The 25,626-nt window shown below is 34.4% G+C and overlaps 1 protein-coding gene across 5 annotated transcripts in view; it reads right to left on the bottom strand.

Moving 5' to 3' along the window:
* The window catches only part of LRBA (LPS responsive beige-like anchor protein), an 834,672-nt gene that overhangs the window by 481,395 nt on the left and 327,651 nt on the right, over window positions 1-25,626 (bottom strand). For all 5 annotated transcript variants that reach the window (XM_035022918.1, XM_035022919.1, XM_035022917.1 and 2 more), the window contains one exon: window positions 268-332. In XM_035022918.1, the coding sequence (XP_034878809.1) occupies window positions 268-332 (65 nt within the window). The remainder of the gene's footprint in view (window positions 1-267; window positions 333-25,626) is intronic.

Here is a 25,626-nt window from a genome sequence, read left to right as displayed (position 1 = left end):
TTCTCCTTATATCTGCTAACAAAATCACTACTATTACTTTTGCCAAACTCAGCCTTACCTATCGAAAAATAAAGATCAGAACTTTATCATTAAGCATGTAACCATGAAGAAAACCACAAAATAATTAAATATTGACCTATTTGTAGAAATTAAGCTCCACTACATTAGTGACTACAAAAACAATACAGTATCCAAAAATGTCAGTTTCAGTGGCAAAAATACAGTAAGATTTATAAGTAAAACATAAATGGATATAAAATAGATTACCTTCCTTCGTTGACAAGTTCAATAAAAGCAAGGCCTGCATTCTTCTGGATAGAATTCTGCCACTCCTTAAAAAAAAAAAAGAAAAGAAAAGAAAATAGCTGAACACATAACAGATTATTTTTTTAAAACAATTATGAAAAACATCACCCATATCAATCTCATACCTTACCTCTTAAAGGAAAAGTTTGGTTAAATGTGCTGCCTACTCAAGGCCAACCCTGTGTACACATGAATAGTTGATATTCAGAATTAAACTAGGGGCGCCTGGGTGGCTCAGTTCATTAAGCATCTGCCTTCGGCTCAGGTAATGATCCCAGAGTCCTGGGATCGAGCCCCACATCGGGCCCCCCGCTCAGCGGGAAGCCTGCTTCTCTCTCTCCCTCTGCCTACTGCTCCCCCTGCTTGTGCTCTCTTTCTCTCTCTCTGTCAAATAAATAAATAAAATCCTTTAAAAAAATATTAAACAAGTTAGTAACAATTTGATTCTATATAAGCCAAAAAGCCCTATCTATATTTATTTTGCTGTCCTATACCATTATATACTACTAATTCAACAAAAATATTGGGAGTTGGGAAGGAAGGCAGCACAGACCAAGGAGAGAGGTTTTTGTTTTTGTTTAAGAAAAGAGATGCATGACTTCCTCAAATAAGGGGAAGACAGAATTAAATAGTTTGGTACACAGTAAATAGCTCACATCTACCACAAAAATTGATGATTAATTGAGAAAGAGAATAGAAAGATCAGTTAATTTGGCTAGACTACTTCTGAGCTGGAAAACTATAGTTCACTAGCCTATGAATTAGCAGAAGATGGTATAAATCTATTATATTCTTTATGAATAATTATCCACTAAAAAACTTAAGAAGGAAATAAACCAGAAGAGTATGTACAAAAGAGTTTTTTGAATCATCTCAAAACACATAGAAATATATAAATATTCAACTCAAAACACATATAAATATATAAAATAAACATTACTCCGTAAGGCTGGGCCTACATGACTTGAAAAGTAGCTAGAGTTGAGAAATGTCCATGCATGCGCCCATATGTGCATGTATGTGTGAAATATTGCTAGAGTTGACAAATGCCAAGGTATGAATGTGTGTGGGTATGTGTATGCACATGTATATCTATTTTTAAATATAGATACTTAAATTAAATTTTAAATAAGTGGAAATATATAATCTTTATGGTACTTAAAACTAAGGAGCCCCTTACATTCTACCTACATAATATCCCTCAACTGATCTTTTTTGCTCTTTTATAAACTCAAAACAAAAGACAATGTTGGGGTACTTACCTTTACTATCAAAAATATTCATATGTTCTAAATGTAATACCTTTAAGAGTCTGAAAGTACATGTACTTTCACCCCTGACGACTACTCTGTGTTACTCCAAATTCCTATTTTTTTTTCAGCCTCATCCTTTCTCTTTTAATTTCTCCTTTTCATTCCTAAATTAGTATTGCTTTCTTTCATGTTTAAAGAACCCAAGGTGGTTCTCAGGACTAAAATGGCTGCATACCACAATTTTATTATAAGTTTTTTTGTTTTTTTTTTTTTAATTTTACTCAGTTAACATACAGTACAATATTGGTTTCTGGAGTAGTATAAGGTTCTATTTCATGAATAGTGTCAATAAGAATATTAACAACATATACAGAATGAAAAATAGATATAAAGTCACTCAGAAATTTGATAGTAGTAATTGGCTAGATCTAAAAGAGAAGATAAAGCAATGTGTTGTTAAGGAAAGAGCAATGAACAAGAAGTCATGAGATCTATATTCTCTCACTGATTCTGACATTAACAGGTTATGTCCATGGACAAATCATTTGACATCTCTAGGTCTTAGATACTCTCTTTCAAAATTTCTTTAAGCTATATTATTTTATGATTCAGTAATTTACAAACATTAAAGCAGAACCCTCGGGTAAGGTTTTTGATCCTGGTACAGAGGATCCCACACCTTACTTTCCAGGCACAGCAAAGACAGGTATCAAGTCTCAAAAAGCTTTCCTAAACCTAGTAATGTGCAGGAATAGTAGATGGAGACAAATACAATGGCCAAATGGACCTTTAAGACAGCCTTGAAATATCTCATGCCATAGGAAGAATCAGAAAATTATTCCAGAAAAATGTACAGTAACAGGGGCTTTGAGGGGATGAGGAGAACACAGCTGTGACCTTTGCTGATAGAGAGCAGGGAATCAAAAGGGATGGTGACACCTCAAAGGACACCATAGTCAAGAACAGAAGCATATGCTCACTTCTCAGCTCTTATACCTAACATAGCACTCTCGGCAGGCCACTTAGAAATTTGATACAGCACCAGATTATGAGGAGGCAAGACCTTAAACTGACTGAGTTTTCATTTAGATCACTTAACCTGAAGGAAAATTTGAAAATGAAAATTAACCTTAGTTAAAAGAAACTAAAGGAAGTTACTTTTCTTGCTAGAAAATATCAGAAAGAAAAGCAAGAGAATACAGTATATATAATTCTTCAGATCAGACATTTTATTTTAACAAGTATGTACTAATAGTATTTTTTTCTCAAATCCATTTTGTCTAAAACTGCAACAGGTGGGTATTTTTATTATATAGGTCATAGAAAACTCAAAACTCCACATGGATTGAAATAGGTAACAGTAGAGAGACTTAAATTTTAAGTAGACAGGAAACATCAATTTATTTTCATTAATGTATATAAAGTAATTTTAATTATAATGTAAAATCAGGAAGTATGCCATTTAAATTTCACAAACACTTTAAACAGCATGATTTAGGTCAGATAGAACACCAGTTCAAATTACTACAACTACAGAAAATTCACCATCTAAAAATTTTTGTGACCTGAACTCAAATTGGTATGTCACACAAAATATTTTTTTCTTTTAAATTAAAAACAAATTAGACATGAAGGTCCATATAGAAGTAGAAGAGTCCAATTTTTACAGAAGCTCAGAGAGACAGATTTATTATCGCTACTACTAGACTTCTTGCTTTCCCAAGCATCATCTATAAACCTGTATTTGTTAACTTATTATAATTGCTATCTAACCACCTAGAGTAAAACTTTTTCGCTAGTTAAAAAATAATTAGACAATATGAGAAAAGAAATGAAAATACAAATCTTATTCATACTTTTGGGTATTGTTATAAAAATCTCACAATTCTCAAAGATATCACTGAGTTTTGTCTATAATCTATTCCTAAGTATAAGTTATTAACATTTAATATCACACACCAGCTACATAAATACATGCTGGTAAGAATTAGTAACTCCATGGTATTATAACAGCATTCCATGGTGACAGCTGATAGCTACACTTGTGGTGAACACAGCATAATGTACAGAGTTGTCAAATCACTATGCTGTACACCTGAAACTAATATAACACTGTGTGTCAGCTATACTGCAATTATTTAATAACCCAGATGAAAATAATAAGTCCATAAGAAAAAATTAAAATTTTAATAAACCCAGCTGTTAGTCAACCCAACAAGTTTTCTCAATACTAAAACTTTATCTACAATCCTTTAAGAAGTTGCCAAAACTGAAAAGGAGATGCATTAATCATGCTATCCTAAAGCATTTTTCTCCACTTCTGAGGCAATTATCAAAGAAGGTGTTAGTCTAAACAATTTCATAAACCACAGCTCAATATAACCTTTAGTGAGTTTTAATAGTTGAAAGAAAAGCTTAACGGTTATCATCTTACATGATCATTTCAGTATTTCATCACAGTATTTACAATTGTATAGTGATGGAAAATGCTAGTACATTTAAAGGTCTTGGTTATTCTTTTCCCAAAGGTATTGGTGAAAAACACGTTAAAAGCCTCAAATCCAACCACTAATGCAACTAAGTAATTTCAAAACACATTTCAGCACTTTGGAGAGGAAGGACTCAAAGCACAAGTGAGTCAATAATTTCATACCTGTTCTAAGCTGTATTTAATTGACTATCACTTCCTAAGGCTATAATTGTTGATAAGTCAATTTTTACTAAAATATACTTACTAATGCTCTTAAGTCATGCAACATCAACAACAAAGATAATACATATTAGTGAAATTTATTAAATAAATACAGTATTCCACCAAATTTCAAATATACGCTTTTGGTGATAAAAGTCTTCTCTTAGGGTGGGGGAAAGAAAAAAGAAGAGTTCATTAACCAAAGTAAGTCTATCCCTCCCTATCATCAACAAATAAATATAGAGAAAAGGGGCACCAATTAATGTGCTATGTATTAATTTATATTATTTTAATACAATTCTCTTCCTTAAAGTAAACTTGACAGTTTTATATAAATTCAATAATCTACAATATATTATTGTGTCTTGAATTACTACATAAACTTACCTAGATTTTAAAAGTAATTCCAAAATATTATCATGTTCTAAAGTAAATAAAGTAAGGCCACAAATTGTCAAGACAGACTACATATACTCCAGGCTGCCACCTTTTTTTTTTTTTTTTTTTAAGGTGAGGGGGAAAATCATCAATGTTGACATTAAATGTACTATCAATTTTTTATTCTGGTGGGCTAATTACTAAACTCTCTTACTCTTAAAAAAAAAAAGACAGAGGTATATACTTCAGGTTAAACAGTAAAAGTTAAGAACAAAAGTAATAAAAAATAAATTAAAAATAGACAACTGCATATGAGAGAGGGTAAAAAATTTCTCTACAACCTGGAGAAAAATCAATTTGAGGAAGCCAATCAATGCTTGTTGCAGAACTCTAGGGGGGCCAAGAGTTGAAGTCACTAAGTATCATGTGAAGATGTTGAGAAACAGGGATAAAAATAGTTTAAATGAATGAAAAGAAGTATATGAAACACAGAATTCCAGATCCTCTCCCCATACTTTATGGTCATCCCCACCATAGTAAAGCATTAAAAGTTTACTTTTCAGGGAAGTCAACTTCTGCACACTGTAAAAAGCCTTACTGTAAAAATCAAATAACTTGAAAGGATACTAAATTATGAGACTCCAAAACAATATTAAAGACATTTTCTCTGAGGAAAATGAGAATCCGTAATATTTAAGGGTCTATCAATGGCAAAGGCACCTCATTCATCACCAATAGACAACTCCCACACAGTTGCATGGATTTTTTGTGTGTTACACTTAAATATGAGCAGATAGCAAAGGATTACCAGTCATTACAGGAAAGACTCGCATGAATGACCGACACCAAAGAAATAGGGAAAAAAAGACTCCGAAAACAGACAATATGGTTAAGGGGGTGTGGACAGAAGACTAAAGAAAAATATAATTTATACCATTAGAAAGAAAATATTTCAGGTAAAACAATCAGGGCAGAAATTCTGTCTTACTCACCAGTATCTCTCTGCCCCTATACTAGAGTTTAGAGTTCTCCACAGAAACAGAACCAATAGTATGGAGATAAAAATTTTATTTATCTTTTTTTTTTAAAGATTTTATTTATTTATTTGACAGAGAGAGACACAGCAAGAGAGGGAATACAAGCAGTGGGAGTGGGAGAGGAAGAAGCAGGCTTCCCGCTGAGCAGGGAGCCCAAGGCGGGGCTCGATCCCAGGACCTGGAATCATGACCTGAGCTGAAGGCAGACGCTGAACGACTGAGCCACCCAGGCGCCCCAAAATTTTATTTATCTTAAGGAAATGGCTCACATTCGCAAGCAGAATACCCAGGAGAGCCAATGTTGTAGTTACACCCCAAGTCAAAAAGCCTAAGAATCAGGAAAACCAACAGGCTCAAATTCCAGAAAGAGCCAGTGTTTCAGTTCAAGTCCAAAGGCAGGAAAAAGTTGATATCCCAGTTCCAAGGCAGTCAAGCATGTGGAATTCTCTCTTCCATGGGGGATGGTAAGACTTTTTGTTCTAGTCAGGCCTTCAACTGACTGGATGAGGCCGACTCTCATCAGGCAGGGCAATCTCCTCTGCTCAGCCTACCAATTTAAATGTTAATCTTATTGAGAAACACCCTCAAAGAAAAACCCAGAATAATGTTTGACCAAATATTTAGACACCCATGGTTCAGTCAAATTGACACATAAAATTAACCATCACAGCTCTTGCCTCTCCCCAAAACAACAACAAAAAATAGAAAACTAGAAAATGCTCTTAGAAATTAAAGTATTTCAAATAAAAATTTTAAAAGTACTGGAAGATGTTGAGCAAGCCTCTTAGTAAGTAAAATAAAAGATAAAGAAAAAACAGATGGAAATGGATATGAAAATCAGAAAACTAATCCAGATAGTTCAACATCTAACTAATTAACAGAAGTTCTAGAAACAAAATTAGAAAAAACAAAGCAAGAAATTCCCATAAAAATAATTCAAGAAAATTTATCTGAACATAAGTATATACTTTTTCAGACTAAAAGGTTTACATAAAATACCAAAGATAATGAATTTAAAAGATCCACCCACACCAAAGGCATAATGCAGTAACAACAATAATTTTTAAAATAATAAAAATACTGAAAGCCACCAGGGAGAAAAAATTTGGAAAGATTATAATTTTCAGCCTCTAATACCAATATCCAAATAAGCTATTGATCAAGCTTAAAGGTCAAAATAAGAAAAAAAAAGTTTCACACAAGCAATGTCTAAAAAATTCTACCCCTTATGCATTCTTTCTCAAGAAAGTAAAAAGGAAGTGTCTCATCAAAATTAAGACACCCCATTATCATCCTCCATAACTGCTCTGCTTTATTCTTCTGAGGACATACTTATTACCCACCAGATTTCATTTCTACCTTTCCCTTTTTTTTAATTCTCTACTGTATTTCCAGCGCTAGAACAGTGACCAGCACCTTACAAATTTGAAGGTCACTGTGGGCAGAAGATAGACACTGCAGCTTAAGAGGGAAGAGGAAAATTCTGGGTTGATAATAAAAGAAACCTCCAGATAACAGCTTTCGACAGACCTAAAGAGTAACCAATCCAGATTGGAAGAGAAAAATAGAGAACTACAGGTACTACATCTCTAAGAAAAACATTTGAATCAATAGATAATAAGTGTGTTTAATCACATTGGCACAAGTTTTATGATTCCAGTGGAAAATTTAGAAATAAATTTGTGGTGGGTACAGAGAAATTTAAATAAACAAAAAAGTAGGAAATTATTAATTCCAGAAGAATAATATGAAAGAGAGACAAGCAAGTGGGAGGAAGAAAGGAAGGAAGGGAGGGAGAAAAAGAGGGTAATCCTGGTACATTTTATAGCTCTGCTGTGAATACTTACATTGTCATAATAATGTAAATGGTAAGTATGGTTTTAACAAAATATTATGATATAACTGTACTGGAAACAACAGAAAATGTGAAGTGGAAAGAAAGAACAATATATGTAATTCAATGGTCATCTTCCATAGAAGACATCACCAGATAATGTCTAAAATAGAAAAATCAAGAAATAGCTTAATTAAATCATTTAGAAATATGAAGATCCGTGGCAGACTCAACAACTAAGATTTAGTGAATATGGCTCCTTCCAGAAAGTAAGAATCAAAGGGGAGAAGAAAAACTGAGGCCAGAAACTGTTTTTCAGCTTAAGTATTAAAATTGTACGCTAACTAGACAACAGGTATTTATCCAAAATATTGTGAAATATCTCTAAATAACCTGAACAAGCATTCAAGTCCTACAAATACTGGTATCAAAAATATGGAAATATAGGGGCACGTGGATGGCGCAGTCAGTTGAGTGCTGAATCTTAGTTTTGGCTCAGGTCGTGGTCTTGGGGTCTTGGGATCGGGCCCTGTGTCAGGCTCCACACTCAGCACAGAGTCTGCTTGGGACTCTCTCTCCCTCTGCCCCTCCCCCCTCTCTTTCTCACGTTATGAATACAGTCCAATGAGTAGGTACTGTTCAGGTTTATAGGTAAGCAGGAGTTTAAAAAACTTATGAAAATATAATTTTATCATAAACCATTAAGAATTATTTTTTAAAGTCAGTATTCTACATCCTACTAAATGAAATTAATTTTATCTCTACTGCTTTTGATCATAAAATATTCTTTTTTGTAAGTATTGATTTAATGATTCAAACATAAACAGAGGAATGAAGAATAATTTGTTAATAAAAACCTAAACTCATTTCAAACTATTTCATTTTCCCTATTAAATATATAAAGATTTAAAGGCTTGTGTTCTTCAATGAAATATCAATATTAATATTTTAAGATGTTAGTTATACATGCCTTTGTAAAATAAATCAAGTTGGTTGACTACAGCTCCAATTCCCTAAGTAGATGACAGAAACACTAGTAGGAGTCAAGGAAGGAGGCCACAGAGGAGAGCTCAAATAACGAAGGGAATGTATTAACACAAAATTGAAAACCACATTATACACAGGACTAAAGGTCAAAACTAGAGAAAACTTGTTCATGGTCAAGATATAGTAATCTTAAGTGCTCAAAGTAAACGATCAAGAACTTTTCAGCAGTGTTTGCACTTTATGTCAGCACTCTCTCAACAGCTTATCTAACACAAAATCGAGTAACCACATACCAGGAAAGAGTATGGCATAATAGAAAAGGACAGGTTTTATTCCACTGTCTCTTTAGAGGGTAAAGCAAATCATTACCTGAGATAGAATAAAATGTTGCCCTTTGGAAAGTTTTGGTTTCAATGATTTCTGTGGACATACACTTTTAAAATGTACATCTAATCTGTACAGATACTATAGCTCAGTTTATAAATGAAATATATATATACAGATCATTACAGAGTTAAGAAAAACAGAAAAGAAAAAGTCTATTAAAGTTGAATTGGCAAATGTTTCAATTTTACAATTGCTTATTTAACAAATATTTTTGTGAACTATAAGCAAAGAATTGAATATTTAGAACACATTTACTGGGTTTACAAAATAAAGAATGCAAAAGTTTAAAAATCTGAAAGACTGAGATAACCATGCAATCAATTATGTAAGTACTACAAATAGTTTTAAATTATTTGTAAATAATAAAAACAATAATCCTCTTACCATTGTGTTTAAGCATACATTAAAATTAATACATTTACAAGTCCCTTTAAAAATCTGTTTTTAAACTTTTTAGGAAAAACATGTTCTCCAGCCAATAATAATCCTTCAAATAACTTCCAAACTGGAATCAATTTAGCCAAGATCTTTTACTGATCAATACAGAAATCTCAATTTCAATAAAGGTGACAAAAGTTGCTCTAACCCTTTCCAGTTACAACCTCTCAACAGATGACCATCATTAAGCTTATATCAGGGCTTCACATTCAAGAGCTATATAAATGTGTCCTATTAGTACATGGTCAGTCTATTTGGCAACTCCAGTTCTCCAGACATATGGCAATTCCTGCCCTTTGAGGTCTGAAGTCAAGTCTTTAGGGAATCTCAAAGCCTGCACTGAAATTACAGGGAGTGTTCATTAGAGACTGCTGGAGAGGAAACATGAAAGACTTCCATTAAAACTATATAAAATGGCTAATTATTTTTAAAAGATTTTTAAACCCTCTAGTGTACTCAGCAACAATAAAAAATATTTACCAATTGCATTATTTTTAAAAGCACTGCTTTCCTGACTTGGGTGAAAACAGCTTTTCCCATTCCCCACACCTCAATATACCTCTCATTTTATCAGATCATCAAGATTTTCTGTTTTGGGAGAAAATAAAATTATCTTATACCTCTAAACTCTTTCTACAGATCACTGTAAATATTTATGAAATGAAGGTAGTTTTAGAGGCAAAGTTTTGTTTTATAATATTTAGTTTTAATTAACATATACTGTGAACTCAGCTAGACATACATGTTTCTTTAAATGCTTTTTTATCCAAAAAAGTCTGCCTCTATTGCATTTTTATTCCATTTTCAACTAATAATCATAAAAAGTTACAAGCACAGAATAATATAAATTACTAATCAATCTATAAAATGGCATTTTCAGATAATATTGTGGAAAATATATGAAGATTCAAATGTTTAAAATTTTTAAAATGTCAGAAAATTAACAGGAGTTAAAGGAAATCTCATGTCTATGCTTTTTGGGATTTTGAAAGACACCAAAAGGATAAGTATTTTCTAATTAATAATTGCTGCCATTTTAACTTTTCAAATGTGTAGATACTTTTTAACATGAGAGAATGATTATTTATTAAGGTTCACAACAAAACAATACTACTACAGAATATTTCAGTAACAAATCTCTATAAAATATCATACAAAATTCATTAGCTTGCCTCAATCATTTCTTGAATTCACATATATGGTGGATTCTGACAGCCTAATTCCAAAAACCAATTACAACCTCAATCCATATGTAAAAAAGATAACAGAAAGCAAGTACGTTAAACCAGTTTAAAAGAATAAAAATCTAAAGAAAACAGATTACGAATGATTTATATGAATGCCTAGTGCTGAAGTTAATTACAAGTAACCCAATAAAATAGTGCCTTTATTATTGTACAGCAAGTAATAGCTCTAGATGTAAAAACCAGAACTCTTTCTGCTGACTTTTGCATGCCCGATCCCACAGCACACAACATTAAGAATTAAATATGTAGTAAATAAGGCATATAGAAAACAGCAGTTTTTAACTAAAAACAGAGAACTCTCCTGCTGTTTAACCATTTGGGGTTTTCCACTCTAAACAGTGACCACTGTAAACCGATACTATGTGTTCACTGAGTAAATTCTTAATGTTAAAATAAAGTGAGATTTCAATGTCAGTGCAGTTATTACATCAAGTGAAAAATAGCTGCAAAGCATCGTATTCATTTTAACATTCATTAGGGGCAAATAACATATCTTTTATGTTTATGCTATGAAATGATGATTCTTCAGAATTAAGTTTTTCCAAATTCATCCTATACCTATCTATAAAGCTTTGGTCCTGACCTTAAAGTATACTATCTAAGACACATATACTGCATGCTACAGTAACCTGTTATAGTTCTCGACAGTCACAAAGTGTAGCCAATTACAGTATGCTTAATGACTCTCCTGGTAAAGAAGACGACGACTTTTCAGTCTAGAATGATTCCTTAACTCTTTCAAATATTTATCAATGCACCAATATGATTTTAGCTGATATCAACTTTAAGTATAATGCAGAAGTCCTAAGATACGTTGGGATAAATATCATCATATAGGCCATTCTTTGACGAAAACATTAACTGAAATAGTGATACAATGAAATACTTGATAACCCAGTTTTGATGCACAAATAAATCAGGACTGATGAAATATAGAATCAATAACACATCTCTGTAGCAATATTTTATTCCTATCAATTTCATATCTATCAGGAATACATGCAATATTAGCTTATTTTACTTTTGGGGGGTGTGGGTCAGTAACTTCACAAATTGGTATTTGTCTCCTCAACTATGGTGAAACATTTTAAAGGTGGTACTCTCTATCTCTTTGATTTCTCAACACTACCTGATTCAATTTTCCAAATAACAGACATTCAGATGCTTGTTAAAGAAACCATACACTGTTAGGTGAAGGCAAGAGGAGCACTGCACTAAGAACACTCAGAGATCATCAAAGCACTGCTAGATAGATTGATTTCCTGTGGCTGATATAACAAATTGCCACAAACTTTAAGTCTTTTCTCTCACACTTCCAGATGCCAGAAATCCAAAATCAGTTTCACTGAACTAAAATCAGTGTGTCAGCAAAGCTGCTCCCCTTTTGGAGGCTCTAAGGTAGAATGTATTCCTTGCTTTTCCAGCTTTTGGTGCTGTCAGCATTCTTTGGCTTGCGGCCACATTGCTCTCTGTTCCATCTTCACATTGCCTTCTCTGTGTGCCTACCTCCTTTTTTTTTTTTTTAAGATTTTATTTATTTATTTGACAGAGAGAGCAACTGCACGAGCATGGGGAGGGGCAGAGGGAGAGAGAGAAGCAGGCTCCCCGCTGAGCACGGAGCCGAACTTGGGGCGCAATCCCAGGACCCTGAAATCATGAGCTGAACCTGAAGGCAGATGCTTAACCAAGTGAGCCACCCAGGCGCCACTGTGTGCCTATCTCTTAATAACCATCTGACTCTCACTTTTAAGGACAGATGTGATGGCTTTTAGGGCCCACCCAGACAACTCAGGAGTATCCCCTTATCTCAAAATCTTCAACTTAATCACACACAAAATATCCTTTTTCCAAATACGGTAACATTCACACAGATTCCAGGGATTTGACATGGATATTTTTGAAGAGCCATTTTTCATCCTATCACTAGAAAAATCAAATTAAAACAACAGAAACAGCAAGTTGAAGAAAAGTGAAGTTTACTAACAAGTTCAAAGAAATCAAAATCCAGAGAAATAAAAACATTTTTTTAAAAAACTTAGTATATTATGACAAGAGCTGGAAAAATTTTTAAACAAGCCAACTTCTCCAAGTGTTGGCTCTAAGAGTGACTGAGTTATGATTGGTTTTGTTTTCAGTTCCAGAAAGTCCGTTTAGCTTGCAAAGTACAAAGCCTACCAGGCTACATGAAACTGAAGGCTGGGCTGTGGAGCCACTAGTAACAAGCAGATATCACATAGGGCAACTTCTTACAATTAGCAGCAAAGCAGAGATACCACTGCCAAATGTCCAAATAAGTAAGGCAGCAGTCCAGACTTGGAGTAAAGACTGATAAGAAATAGAAAGCTTCTTTAAAAAAATTTCCCCCATTATTTACTTTCTCATTGCTACCGACCAACTTTCTTTTTTCTTAACTTACAATACTAGCAAATAGGACCCTATTCTCACAAATTAGATTAGTGCTACAAAACAATAATGAATCTTTGGAATAGATATGAATATGATGAGATAAATTCTGATCAAGCAAATATATAAGCTTCTTAAGGTAAGGGAATAGATCATCTTTCCTCTAAAAAAGGAAGAGTAAGAAACCAAAATTAAATTTGCCTTCAACTATGTAGCAACTGATAACAAGAATAAACTGACAAACCAAGAGACCCAATAAAATAAGACCTCTGTTTTGGGGCTCCTGGCTGGCTCAGTCAGTGGAGCATGCAACTCTTGATCTCAGGGTTGTGGGTTTGAGTCCCAAGTTGGGTGTAGAGATTACTTAAAAATAAAAAAAAAATCTTTATAAAAAAAGAAAATACCGCTGTTTTAATTGAATGCCTAATGATGTTTCCAAATAATTTTCAAAAACATATAATTACTGGGGCGCCTGGGTGGCTCAGTCGTTAAGCGTCTGCCTTCGGCTCAGGTCATGATCCCAGGGTCCTGGGATCAAGCCCCGCATCAGCTGAGCTCCCTGCTCAGCGAGGAGCCTGCTTCTCCCTCACCCACTCCCCCTGCTTGTGTTCCCTCTCTCGCTGTGTCTCTCTCTGTCAAATAAACAAAATCTTTAAAACAAACAAACAAACATATAATTACTATCGAAAAAGAATGCAGTGTACACCCAGTATTTAGGACATTAGTATATTATCAGACTCACTATATGTAAATGCACAATGTGGAAAGGAAAGTATCAGGACAATGTGGAGAACAGGTTTAGGGTTAGGGAGTTTGGTTTTTGATAAACTACCAAGAAAATGGCATGATGTGCAAAACACATATGTCAAATATCTGAATGCTACTCACAAGGCAGGATAGAAGTAAATATAAAATAAAACAAAACAGCTATTAGAGACCTTGAAAATAAGACAAAGGAGTTTGAATTTGACAAGACAGTAAACCACAGCTTCTCTTAGGAAATCTAAAGAGATTCTCCCAGGAAAGTAAATTTGTCAGAATGTACTGAAGGAGGTAAAATCAATAGAAAGGAGAAAGGTCATTTCACTAATAAAGGAATAACTGGATCATAATCTGTGATTTTTTATAGAGGCTTTTTTCAAGTGATACCTCCTCTTGTCCCTTACTGTTTCCCTCATTCTGATAGGACTCAAGTTGAAACTCATAATAAACAACTGTTAATGATAATGATATATTTGGCCAGGAAAAAAAGTTAATCATCAGTGAACTAGATTAACTGTTAGTAACATATTTCTGAACTATGGTAACACAGAGGGTGTATTGAAAGCAATGTAGTAAGGGGCGCCTAGGTGGTTCAGTCAGTTAAGTGTCCAACTCTTGATTTTGGCTCAGGTCATGATCTCAGGGTTGTGAGATCAAGCCCTGCATTGGGCTAGTGCTGGATGTGGAGCCTGCTTAAGATTCTCTCTCTCCCTTGCCCCTCCCCCCCTTAAAAAAAAAAAAGGAATGTAGTATAAATTTAAAGGACTGAAGTATACAAAAAAGACCCTTAAAAGTCATTAGAGCAGTAATCCTTATAATCTCACTTATATTCAGGTATACAGCTGACCCCTGAACAATGCAGGAGTTAGGAGCACTGACCCCACACAGCTGAAAATCCACAATAGTTTTTGACTCCCCAAAACTTAACTACTAATAGCCCACTCCTGACCAGAAGTCTTACTGATTAAACAGTCAGTTAAGACATATTTCATATGTTACATGCATTATATAATATATTCCTACAATTAAGAAAGCTAGAGAAAAGAAAATGTAATTAAGAAAATCACAAGGAAGAGAAAATACATTTACAGTACTGTATCAAAAAGTCATATAAGTGGACCCACGTAGTTCAAATAGTGTTGTTCAAGGATCAACTATACTTTACTGGCTTTCCTAAAAAGAGCTATCACTATAGCTAGCACAGAAAATGGTAGAATCACCTTTGGGATCCTATGGAAAATGTTACCCATTAACCATGTCTACTTGGAAAATGCCAAAAACTGCTTATCTATGAGAACTCTCCTAGCTCTAATATTCTATGGTTCAACATGTTTTAAAATAAACTAGACTCAGCATATAGCCATTGAAATGAAAGAAAATATTAAAAGAGACACTACAGAAAATGGTGGATTGAATTTGTGAGGCAAAGATCTAAAAAAATCAAATTAATCTCATAAAAAGAAAACAAGAGTCACTTAAAATACTGAACAAAGGGAGAAGATTTTGTATGCTGTTAAAAACACTAGATTTGTTAGGTAGAAGCTAGATATGAGTAGTGGAAGGAATGCCCCAAGACAGAAACCCAAGTCCTTGAGGGGAGAATTAGAGACAGGAGCTGTAGGTAAGGACGGTTATAAAGCACAACATCCTGACCTTGTGGCTTCCAAGACCCTGGGGCTAACAGACCAAGAGCCACAGGTGCAGAACATGTGCTCCCCTCTTCCACCTCTGCCCCAGGGTAACCCCTAGACTCATTATAATACATTTGCATTGCAGGTACTGCCCCACCTCCACAGGGAAAGGCTGATAGGACAGTTCAGGTACAAACCTTGTAGGGCAGAAAACTCTTCTCAACCTTTGGGAGGAGTGCCCTAAATGACTGGAAGCAGCCTCCATTAGAGACCACCCCCCACTGTACATCCCAGCTCTTCCCAGAGCAGAGACCCCCAATATTATCCAATCCTAAACAACCTATGGGCCAATTCCACCTCAGGGAAGCATCCCACTCTCTAAAGAGCGTACCGCTGCTTTAATAAAACTGTTTTCTGCTTTCACTTTGGTGCAGATCTCTTAATTTTTTATTGCATAGGTGCTCAGAGCCCAGACACAACACTTTTCACGCTGACAGATTAACTTTAATGTACAACCTACTTTGCTCTAAGAACTGTTTTATATACTTTCTTGGTTATCTAATACAATCTCTGTTACACCCATTCCACTCAAGAAACTGAGTCCCAAGTAAGTGAAGTCATTTGCCCAAGATTACAGAGTTAATAAGCGGCAGAGGAAAAAATTTATTGAAACACATAATCTATCATCACAGTATTTCCCTGGCCTCTGCCTCTTCTTAAGATCCTGTCCAAGACGTCCTTTTCCTTTCTTCTTTTGTTGCCCATGAGGGAGACAACAGTCTCCTCTATCTAGTCTACCTCCAGCAGCTGAGGAATTTATTGCTAGAAAAACAAACAAATAGCCTTCAGGATTCTGATTCTTACTTCATTCAGGCCTAAATCAAAGTTCAAACTTCAGATTTTCTTACAACTGCATACATGCTTTCATGCTAAAAATGGCAGCTTAACTAAAAATAGCTGCCCAAGAAATGCATAATAGATGTAATACATGTGCAATTATTAATACATAACCATTATCTCCTCCTAAATTATGTTATTATGTATTAAATCTATGTTCCAGGTATTAAAGTACAAAATAACTGTGTTATCTCAGAGACATCTGAGCCAAACAGTGTAAACATTTCAGAAAGCAAAATTTAAATCTGAATCCTAGAACTCTGAATATTCTGATTAAATCCATTAAATTATATAATATTTATGAAAAAATACATGGTATGGGAATACAGCTCAGTCTTCACAAGTTATCAGAGTCTGATAGTAAACACAAGTTATCAGAGTGATACTAAACAAAACAATCTCAAGCTTTATACTTTATGCTTTTAACCTAGCCTTTCTGTAATACTTCAATTTCAGCAGGTTAATTTGAAATAACAGAGAAAAGGACTAAGAAAAAACAAGCAATAATTGCTGAGAAACAGAGACACCGACTTGTATTCATAATTACATGAAAGCCAAAGAAAAAGGTTATGCTTAGATGATTCCCATTCATGTATTCTTCCTTTTTGCTAACTCTCTCCCCAATCCCAATTTTAAAAAGACCAGTTGTAAAATGGCAGGGTGCCAAATTAAAGCACACTTTATTTTCAGATGTCTCCATACTCATAGGCTGACTTCCTGTCAGGAAGAGTTCTATTTCAATGAATACCCCAATCAGCAGGGAACTTGCAGAATTAAGTGCCAGTTGATATTACTTTGTTTTGCATTTACCACCCTAGAGAATAATGTTCAAAGATCTAGTTATATAGTCAGCATGGTATCATCCTTCTGACTAGACTGCTAAGCCACAGGGTGTACGGCCAGTACCACAAAATTTACCTTAAAAGGTTATGTTTTCTAAAAACTCGTGTGCTGGTGAATCAACAGGACACCAGTATTTCAGAATAAATCCTACATCTAAGGTTAAATTATGCTTCTCTTCAGTTGTAAGAAAATCCTTTAAATTAATATTGGAAAGGTCTGCATCCAGACTTAAATAAAGATCAATTAATGTTCACTCACAAATCAACTTAAATATTTTATTTTCTAAAAGTAAAATGCAGTACTTTAGTCTGATTTATTTTTTAATGTTTTTGCTGCTGTTTTAGAAAGAAACACTTCCATCTTATAAAAGATATCTGTTATAAAAATTTAAATCAGGTAACATAAATATTTTACCACATTAGCACAGTTAGTAAGCTGATTTCAAGTATTTTAACATTGTTATTTAAGTGCATCTAAAATTTTTCAAAATCAGTTAATATAGCTTGAATCTTGAACTAACTTTTCTAACTCTCACAGACTTCCTCTCATGCTCAAAGGTCTCTAGTTCCTTCTTATAAAGTCAACTGCTTCTACTGCATATAAAATTAATTCTGAGCATTTCAATACAGAACACTTACACTCACAGTCTCTGAATATTATAAGGACAAAACATTCACAGCAGCTCTAAGGCAAAAATAGGTGACTATAATGGAAGCCTATCTTTTTATCCCAATGTTAATCACTACCCTATTGATTCTCACTTATTCATAATCAAAAGGTCATAAACAATGACAATAACAAGCTCAGAGGCAATTTACATTCACTTATTTTCTACAAGTACTTTCTAAGGATGAGGTATAAACATATATAAAAATAAAAAGGAGGGGTAACATTATGAAAAGTTGAAATATATTTTGATCGTAGTTGGACCATAATACATATAAACTGATCTTAAAGAAGCCAATTGACCCAAAAGTCCTATATTCATTGGAAAAAATAAGGTTGGTTACAAAGAAAATGGAATGATTTATCTACAGCATATCAAAATTTCAACATTTAATTTAATACACTTTGCAAATCTGTTACCAAGGATCTTAGATTAGCATTTTGAAACAAAATGGTGAATATCTTTCTACTCAGATATAGATTTGTTTCCTTCATGAAACGTTGACATACAAGATATTAATATATTTAGGTAAGCACATCATTTGTAAGAGCTACCAACTGTTCATATTTTTGTTAGAACAAGATATGATGTCTGAATCGATGCTAAGTTTCTGAAGCTAGTGACTTAAAGGTGACAGATATAAATCTACGAAAAGAGGAAAATCTACAATGCACAAACTTGATTTCTTCATAAGAAGTAATCAGTTGTAACTCTTTTAATGAGATCTTTTGCAATCCAAGGTTCATCAGGTGAAAGGGGTTTAATATGTATCACTTTCTTTAAAACAAGTAAATACAGGATAAGAGTTCAGAATAAGGGTTTGAAGCCTATGTATAAAGGCTAACGTCTTTCACATCGTTATAACTGAACAGAATACTCATTAAACAAAATTATGTCTGTTCTTTAACTAAATACTTTTCAATGAATCAAAACTCAATTTTAAGGGAAATTTTACTTAAATATGGTAAATACACTGATTTATTCAACAAATATCTATCAAATATTTTATTATGATTATGACATTACTAAGCACTACAGAATAAAGTTAACAAGAAATCGTCTCCTGACCTCAAGGAGTTTTTCATCTAATGAAAGTAACAAAAATTATAATATAGCATGACACTAACAGAGCTCTTAAATCTGTAAATTTAACTCTTCTTTAGCACTCATCTCGGTAAACTGAACTCTGAAACGCAGTTAAATCCAATGTTGAGGGCATGTAAGCTAAGAACAGAAGATAAGTAAGAGTTAACAGGATTTAGAATTATGTTTACTTTACAGTAAAAGCGAAGAAAACATATTAAATGACTTTTTATTATATAATATATGCACGGAGAGATTTTGATAATTGTTCTCATGCCAAAAATATCTATACGTGTCACAGATGGAGTTTTTCAGATTGTATCAGAAGAGCAAATTCTATTCCCATCGATTAATTTAATATTTGTTCTTAAATCTACCTGGGTGAATGTGAACTACCAGCATTCCAATCTCTACTTATTTCTCATGGTTAAAGATCACCAAGATAGATTCTTTGTGTTTACTGCCTCGAGGAAATGCCTTACACATAAATTATACTTTATCAAACATGGAATTACTACAGATTTCAGTGAAAAAGCCTGGCTTTATGCAGCAGGGTAATATCTTCACTCTTAATTCTTTAACCCTGTTAAACTCTTTAATAATGACTTTGTATTTTTATTATATCTAGGTTTTGATTGAAAGCTACCTTCAAATTCTGGTTGTTTGGATGAATAAATAGATGACATGCAGAGAGAATCTGCCACTTTATGATTAGACTATGTAACTACAAAAAGTCTACTGCTAAAATTTTATTCATTTACTTGACAAATATTTATTGAAAATTTATTTCATCAGAAACTATATCATATGACATTCACATAGATTAATTTCATTTTCTTTGAACCTCTTGGACCTCATTAAGTGCATACCAAAGTTCAATTCTATATATAGCGCAATAATAATATATGTAATATCATTAATATAAAATATATTCTGACCCTGCTTTCAAGACTTTATGCTATATACTTAAATTTTATTATACAGCATAAATTACCAGAATATTGGCTAAAAATGCAATGTGATTCAATCAGTCAAAATAGGAAATAGGCATATAATCAAGCGATGTCAAAATATTTGAATTTATCCTAAATCTGTCCTTAAAAATATTTGAATTTATCCTACAATACACATGTGCATGCGCACGCACATACACACACTCCTGGAATTCTTATTATCATCACTTCTGAAGATCTATCCCTTCAGAAATAACATGTAAACTGGGAGTTACGTCCAAATTACCTACAAAGGAGAGCGAAGAAATGACTTGAGATAATTTCTTCTAAATGAAGCAAAAATAATCACAATATTTCATGAATAATTAATTTTGCATATCTAGTGATTTTCTTTAGTCACTGTGATTGGAGAAGCAAAGAAAAACAAAAGCAGAGTACTAAAAAAGAGACACTTCCTGCATTATTCACTGTCTCACCCTTAATGTAACAGGAACTTCTCTCATACTGTATTTTACAAAAATCATCCACATGTTCCTATAGCCACAAAGAGGATTGTGTTTTGAACATGCTAATATTAGTCCCATTACACATTCAACAATACACATTATATATCTATTTTATACACACATGTGCGCACACACACACACATTTACTAACGGCTTTGAGGGGCCTCCAGTAAAGAAAGCTAATTAAATTCAAACAACAATTACTGAATTTACTTACCACTATATATTTCTTTCACAGAACACCCATTATTATCACACAGCACACAAACAGGGATTTGGTCCACTAGAAATTTTGGATAGTGAGAATGGATGAAACAAGCACATGGCTAACACAAATCCAACCAAGGAAAATTATAAGTACTGAAAGAAGTAGAGGAAATGCTTTAAGCATTTTAATATTCATTGATCCCGATGAAATTATAAAAACGTAAATGGAACTCAAAAAAAATTTTGACTGCAAGTCACAGTCACCTAAAATGATCTACTCAAAAACAGAAATAAAATGAGCATTAGATTAAATAGGGATTGACAGTCCCAAACTCCCCTCCCTGACCCCTTTTTGTGTTTCACTTCAAGTCCTTATAAACTTATATGTTGTATAATGATAATGTGTCTCTCTCATTTGATTATACTTTCTTTAAAAGAAGGGGCTTATCTTAAAAGCATCTGATACATGTCTCCTAAATAAGAGAATACCACAAGCAGGCATAGAGAGGAGAACTCAGAGCAAATAAATTCACACAAAGTTCTGCAGAAAAGTGAGCAGGAAGGGCAGTGGAGTAGGACCCTAGGCTCACCTTGTCCCATGAACACAGCTAGATAACTATCAAATCAGTCTTAATACCCCAGAAATTCACCTGAAGACTGACAGAACAAACTCTACAACTAAAGGGAGAGAGGAGGCCACATGGAAGAAGTGCAGAGACATAGTTTAGGGGAGAAACAGATCACAGCTGCTGTGGAGGGGAGGTAGCCGTGGGCACAGAGAAGGGCAAGAGAGAGAAGAGCACACAGGGGATCACACAAGGAGAACGTTTCTCCAAAGACACTGGCCTGGAAAATGAGAGGGGCTGAATTTTGAGAGTTCCTACAACCAGTGGGGCTCAAACCTTGAAGTTTAAAAGGTCAGCAGGCTTGGCTGCTCCTGGAGAGAAGGCAGGCAAACCACACAGGAACAGATAGCATATAAACAGCGATCTGAGTGGGGAGATTATTCACTCTTCTCAGAGGTGTCCCTAAAAGGCAGTGTTCACACAGACACCTCTCCAGGAACAAATGAGGTGGATGGCACCATTTCCCTTCACTGCTCCTCAGTAAACACAGAGCCACCTTCAGGGAGAAGCATAAAACCAACACTGGCTGCCTACCTTGCTTATATCAAGCCCTAGCACCCTGTATTTCAGTGGAACTGCCTGTCTCAGTCATACCTGCCTCAATTCCAGCACAGCAGGCCTCACCCACAGAAAACCAGCACAAACCCCCCACACCACACCTCCCAACCACAGTTTCACAGGTTATTAATTCCAGTGGAGGTGGTGACAGGTCTCATTTCACAAGCAGGCCACAGCACACCTAGTTAAAACTTGCCGCATCCAGGCCAGGGACCAAAAACACTGCCCACAGCAGGCAAGGAGAGCCTCTGCAGACAACTGGCCTGAAGAATAAAGAGGCGGAACAGAACAGCAGAGCACATGCATCACACACAGGAGACACTTCCCAAAATGCCAGGCCCTGGGCACTACATAATCTCTTTTTCATAAAGACATCACTTTCAGGAGCAGGAGACATAAATGGCCTTACCAACACACATAAGAAAGCAAAGAATTAGACAAAATGCCAAAATGGAAGAATTTATCCCAAATGAAAGAATAAGATAAGGCCATGGCCAGAGAATTAAGCAAAACAGATGTAAGTGATATGTCTGATTGAAAATTTAAAGCAATGCTCGTAACGATACTCAATGGGCTTGAGAAAAGAAGACATCAGGGGCGCCTGGGTGGTTCAGTTGTTAAGCGTCTGCCTGCGGCTCAGGTCATGATCCCAGGGGCCTGGGATCGAGCCCCACATCAGTCTCCATGCTCAGCGGGAAGCCTGCTTCTCCCTCTCCCACTCCCACTGCTTGTGTTCCCTCTCTCACTGTCTCTGTCAAATAAATAAATAAAATCTTTACAAAAAAAAGAAAAAGAAAAAAAGAAAAGACATCAGTGAGACCCTTATCCTACAGATAAAAGAGTAGTTAAAAAAGAACTAGACAGAAATGAAGAGTGAAATAAACAAGAGTACAAATATACTTGGTGCAATGAACAGAAGGCTAAAGAAGCAGAGGAACAAATTAGTGACTGGAAGCTGAACAAAAGAGAGAAAGAAGAATTATACAAAATAAGAAAAAACTTAGAGAACTCAGTGACTCCATCAAACATAGTAACATTCATAGTATAGAAGTCACAGAAGAAGAAGAGAGAGAAAAGGGGGCAGAAAATTTGAAGAAATAATAGTTGAATATTTCCCTAATCTGGGAAAGGAAACAGACATCCAGATCCAGGAGGCACAGTGAATTCCCATAAAAATCCACAAAACAGGCCAACACTAAGACATATTGTAATTAAATTTGGAAAATATAGTGATAAAGAAAAAAATCTTAAAAGCAGCAAGACAAAAGAAATCCTTACTTACAAGAGGAAAACCCATAAGGCTAGCTGGAGATTTTTCACCAGAAATCTGACAAGCCAGAAGAGAGTGGCATGATATATGCCATGTGCTAAATGAAAATCTGCAGTCAACAATACCCTATCTAGCAAGGTGATCATTCAGAATAGAAGGAGAGATAACAATTTTCCCAGACAAACAAAAATTAAAGGAGTTTGTGACCACTAAACCATCATTGTAAGAAATATGAAAGGGGACTCTTTGAATGGAAAGGAGAGACCAAAAGTGACAGTATAAAGGCAGAAACACAAAAGCAGTTGTACAAATGAGAATCTCTGTAAAAATCAGTCAGGGAACTCACACACCAAAAAAAGTATATAAAATATAGTAATATATACCTAAAACATGGGGAGATTAGAAAAGAATGGGTTCAAACATGAACATCAATCAACTTAATATAGGACTATTTAATATATACAAACCTAATGGTAACCATATATCAAAACCACTAATAAACATGTAAAGAATTAAAAAAAAAAAAGAAAGAAAAACATATCACTAAAGAAAATCAGCAAAATATGAAAGAGACAAAGACAAGAAAGGATCAGAGCAAATCTCCAGAAACAACCACAAAACAATAAAATGGCAATAAATACATATCTATCCATAATACTTTGAATGTAAATGGACTAAATGCTCCAATCAAAAGACAAAGGGTGTCAGAATGGATAAAAACAGAAGACCTATCTATGTGCTACCCAAAGGGCCTCATTACAAACTAAAGGACACCTGCAGACTGAAAGTGAGGGGATGGAAAAACACCTATCATGCAAATGGAGGTCAAAAGAAAGCGAGAGTAACAATACATGTATCAGAAAACCAGACTTTAAAACAAAGACTATAACAAGAGACCAAGAAGGGCACAATAATAAGAAGATATAACAATCTTAACTATTTATGCACCCAACATGAGAACACACAAATATATAAAAGATTTAGTAATAAATATAAAGGAACTAACTGATAATACAATAATAGTTGGGGACATTAACACCCCACGAACATCAATGGACAGATCATCTAAACAGAAACACAACAAGGAAACAATGGCTCTGAATAACACAATGGACCAGATGGACTTAACAGACATATTCAGAACATTCCAAACTAAAACAGAATACACATTCTTTTCAAGTGCACATGGAACATTCTCCAAAACAGAACACATATTAGATCGTAAAACCAAACTCAACAGTGCAAAAAGACGAAGTCCTACCATGCACCTTTTCAGACCACAATGCTATGAAGCTAGAAGTCAACCACAAGAAAAAAACTGGAAAGACCAAAATACATGGAGGTCAGACAATATACTACCTAAAAAAATGAATGGGTCAACCAAGAAATCCAAGAAGAAATTTAAAAATACATGGAAACTGCAGTCCAAAACCTCTGTGATGCAGCAAAAGTGGTACTAAGACAGAAGTATATGGCAATACAGGCCTACCTCAAGAAGCAAGAAAAATCTAAAATAAACAACCTAACCTTACACCTACAGGAGCTAGAACAAGAACAAACAATGCCTAAAGCCAGCAGAAGGAAGGAAATAATAAAGATTAGAGCAGAAATAAATAATATAGAAACTAAAAAACAACAGATCAATGAAACCAGGAGCTGGTTCTTTGAAAAAAATCAATAAAATAGATAATCTTCTAGCCAGACTTACCAAAAAAGAAAAGACAAAGGACCCAAATAAATAAAATCACAAATAAGAAAGGAGAAATACCAACCAACACCACAGAAATACAAACAACAGTAAGAGAATATTATGAAAAACTATATGCCAACAAATTAGACAACCTAGAAGAAAAGGATACAATTCTCAAAAACATATAAATTATCAAAACTGAATCAAGAAGAAATAGAAAACTTGAACAGACAGATAACCAGCAAAGAAACTGAATCAGTAATCAAAAAACTCCCAACAAACAAAAGTCCAGGACTAGAATGCTACAAAGGCAAATGCTACCAAACATTTAAAGAGGAGTTAATACCTATGCTTCTCAAACTTTTCCAAAAAATAGAAAAGGAAGGAAAACTTGGCAAATTCGTTCTATGAGGCCAGCATCATGCCAATACCAAAACCAAATAAAGACACCACTAAAAAAGAGGAACTACAGGGCAACATCCTTGATGAACACGGATATAAAAATTCTCAATAAAATAATATCAAACCAAACCAAACAATACATTAAAAAAATCATTCACCATAATCAAGTGGGATTTACTCCTGGGTTGTGAGGGTAGCTGAGTATTCAGAAATCAATCAACGTGACACATCACATTAATAAAAGAAATAAGAACCATATGATTATTTCAAATAGATGCAAAAAAAAACCACATTTAACAAAGTGCAACACCCATTCATGATAAAAACACTCAACAACGTAGGGTTAGAGGGAACATATTTCAACATAATAAAGGCCATAATGAAAAACCCACCACTGATATCATACTCAATGGGGAAAAACTGAAAGCTTTTCCTCTACTGTGAGGAACAAGGCAGGGATGTCCACTCTCACCACTGTTGTTCAAATAGTACTGGAAGTTGTAGCCACAGCAATCAGACAACAAAAAAAAATAAAAGGCATCCAAATCATCAAGGAAGAAGTAAAACTT

The sequence above is a fragment of the Mirounga leonina genome, unplaced genomic scaffold (assembly GCF_011800145.1).
Source record: "Mirounga leonina isolate KUSES-001 unplaced genomic scaffold, KU_Mleo_1.0 Mir_176, whole genome shotgun sequence".
NCBI classification, from domain to species: domain Eukaryota; kingdom Metazoa; phylum Chordata; class Mammalia; order Carnivora; family Phocidae; genus Mirounga; species Mirounga leonina.
The sequence above is the reverse complement of the archived record's forward strand: the minus strand, read 5'-3'. Positions and strand labels throughout refer to the sequence as shown.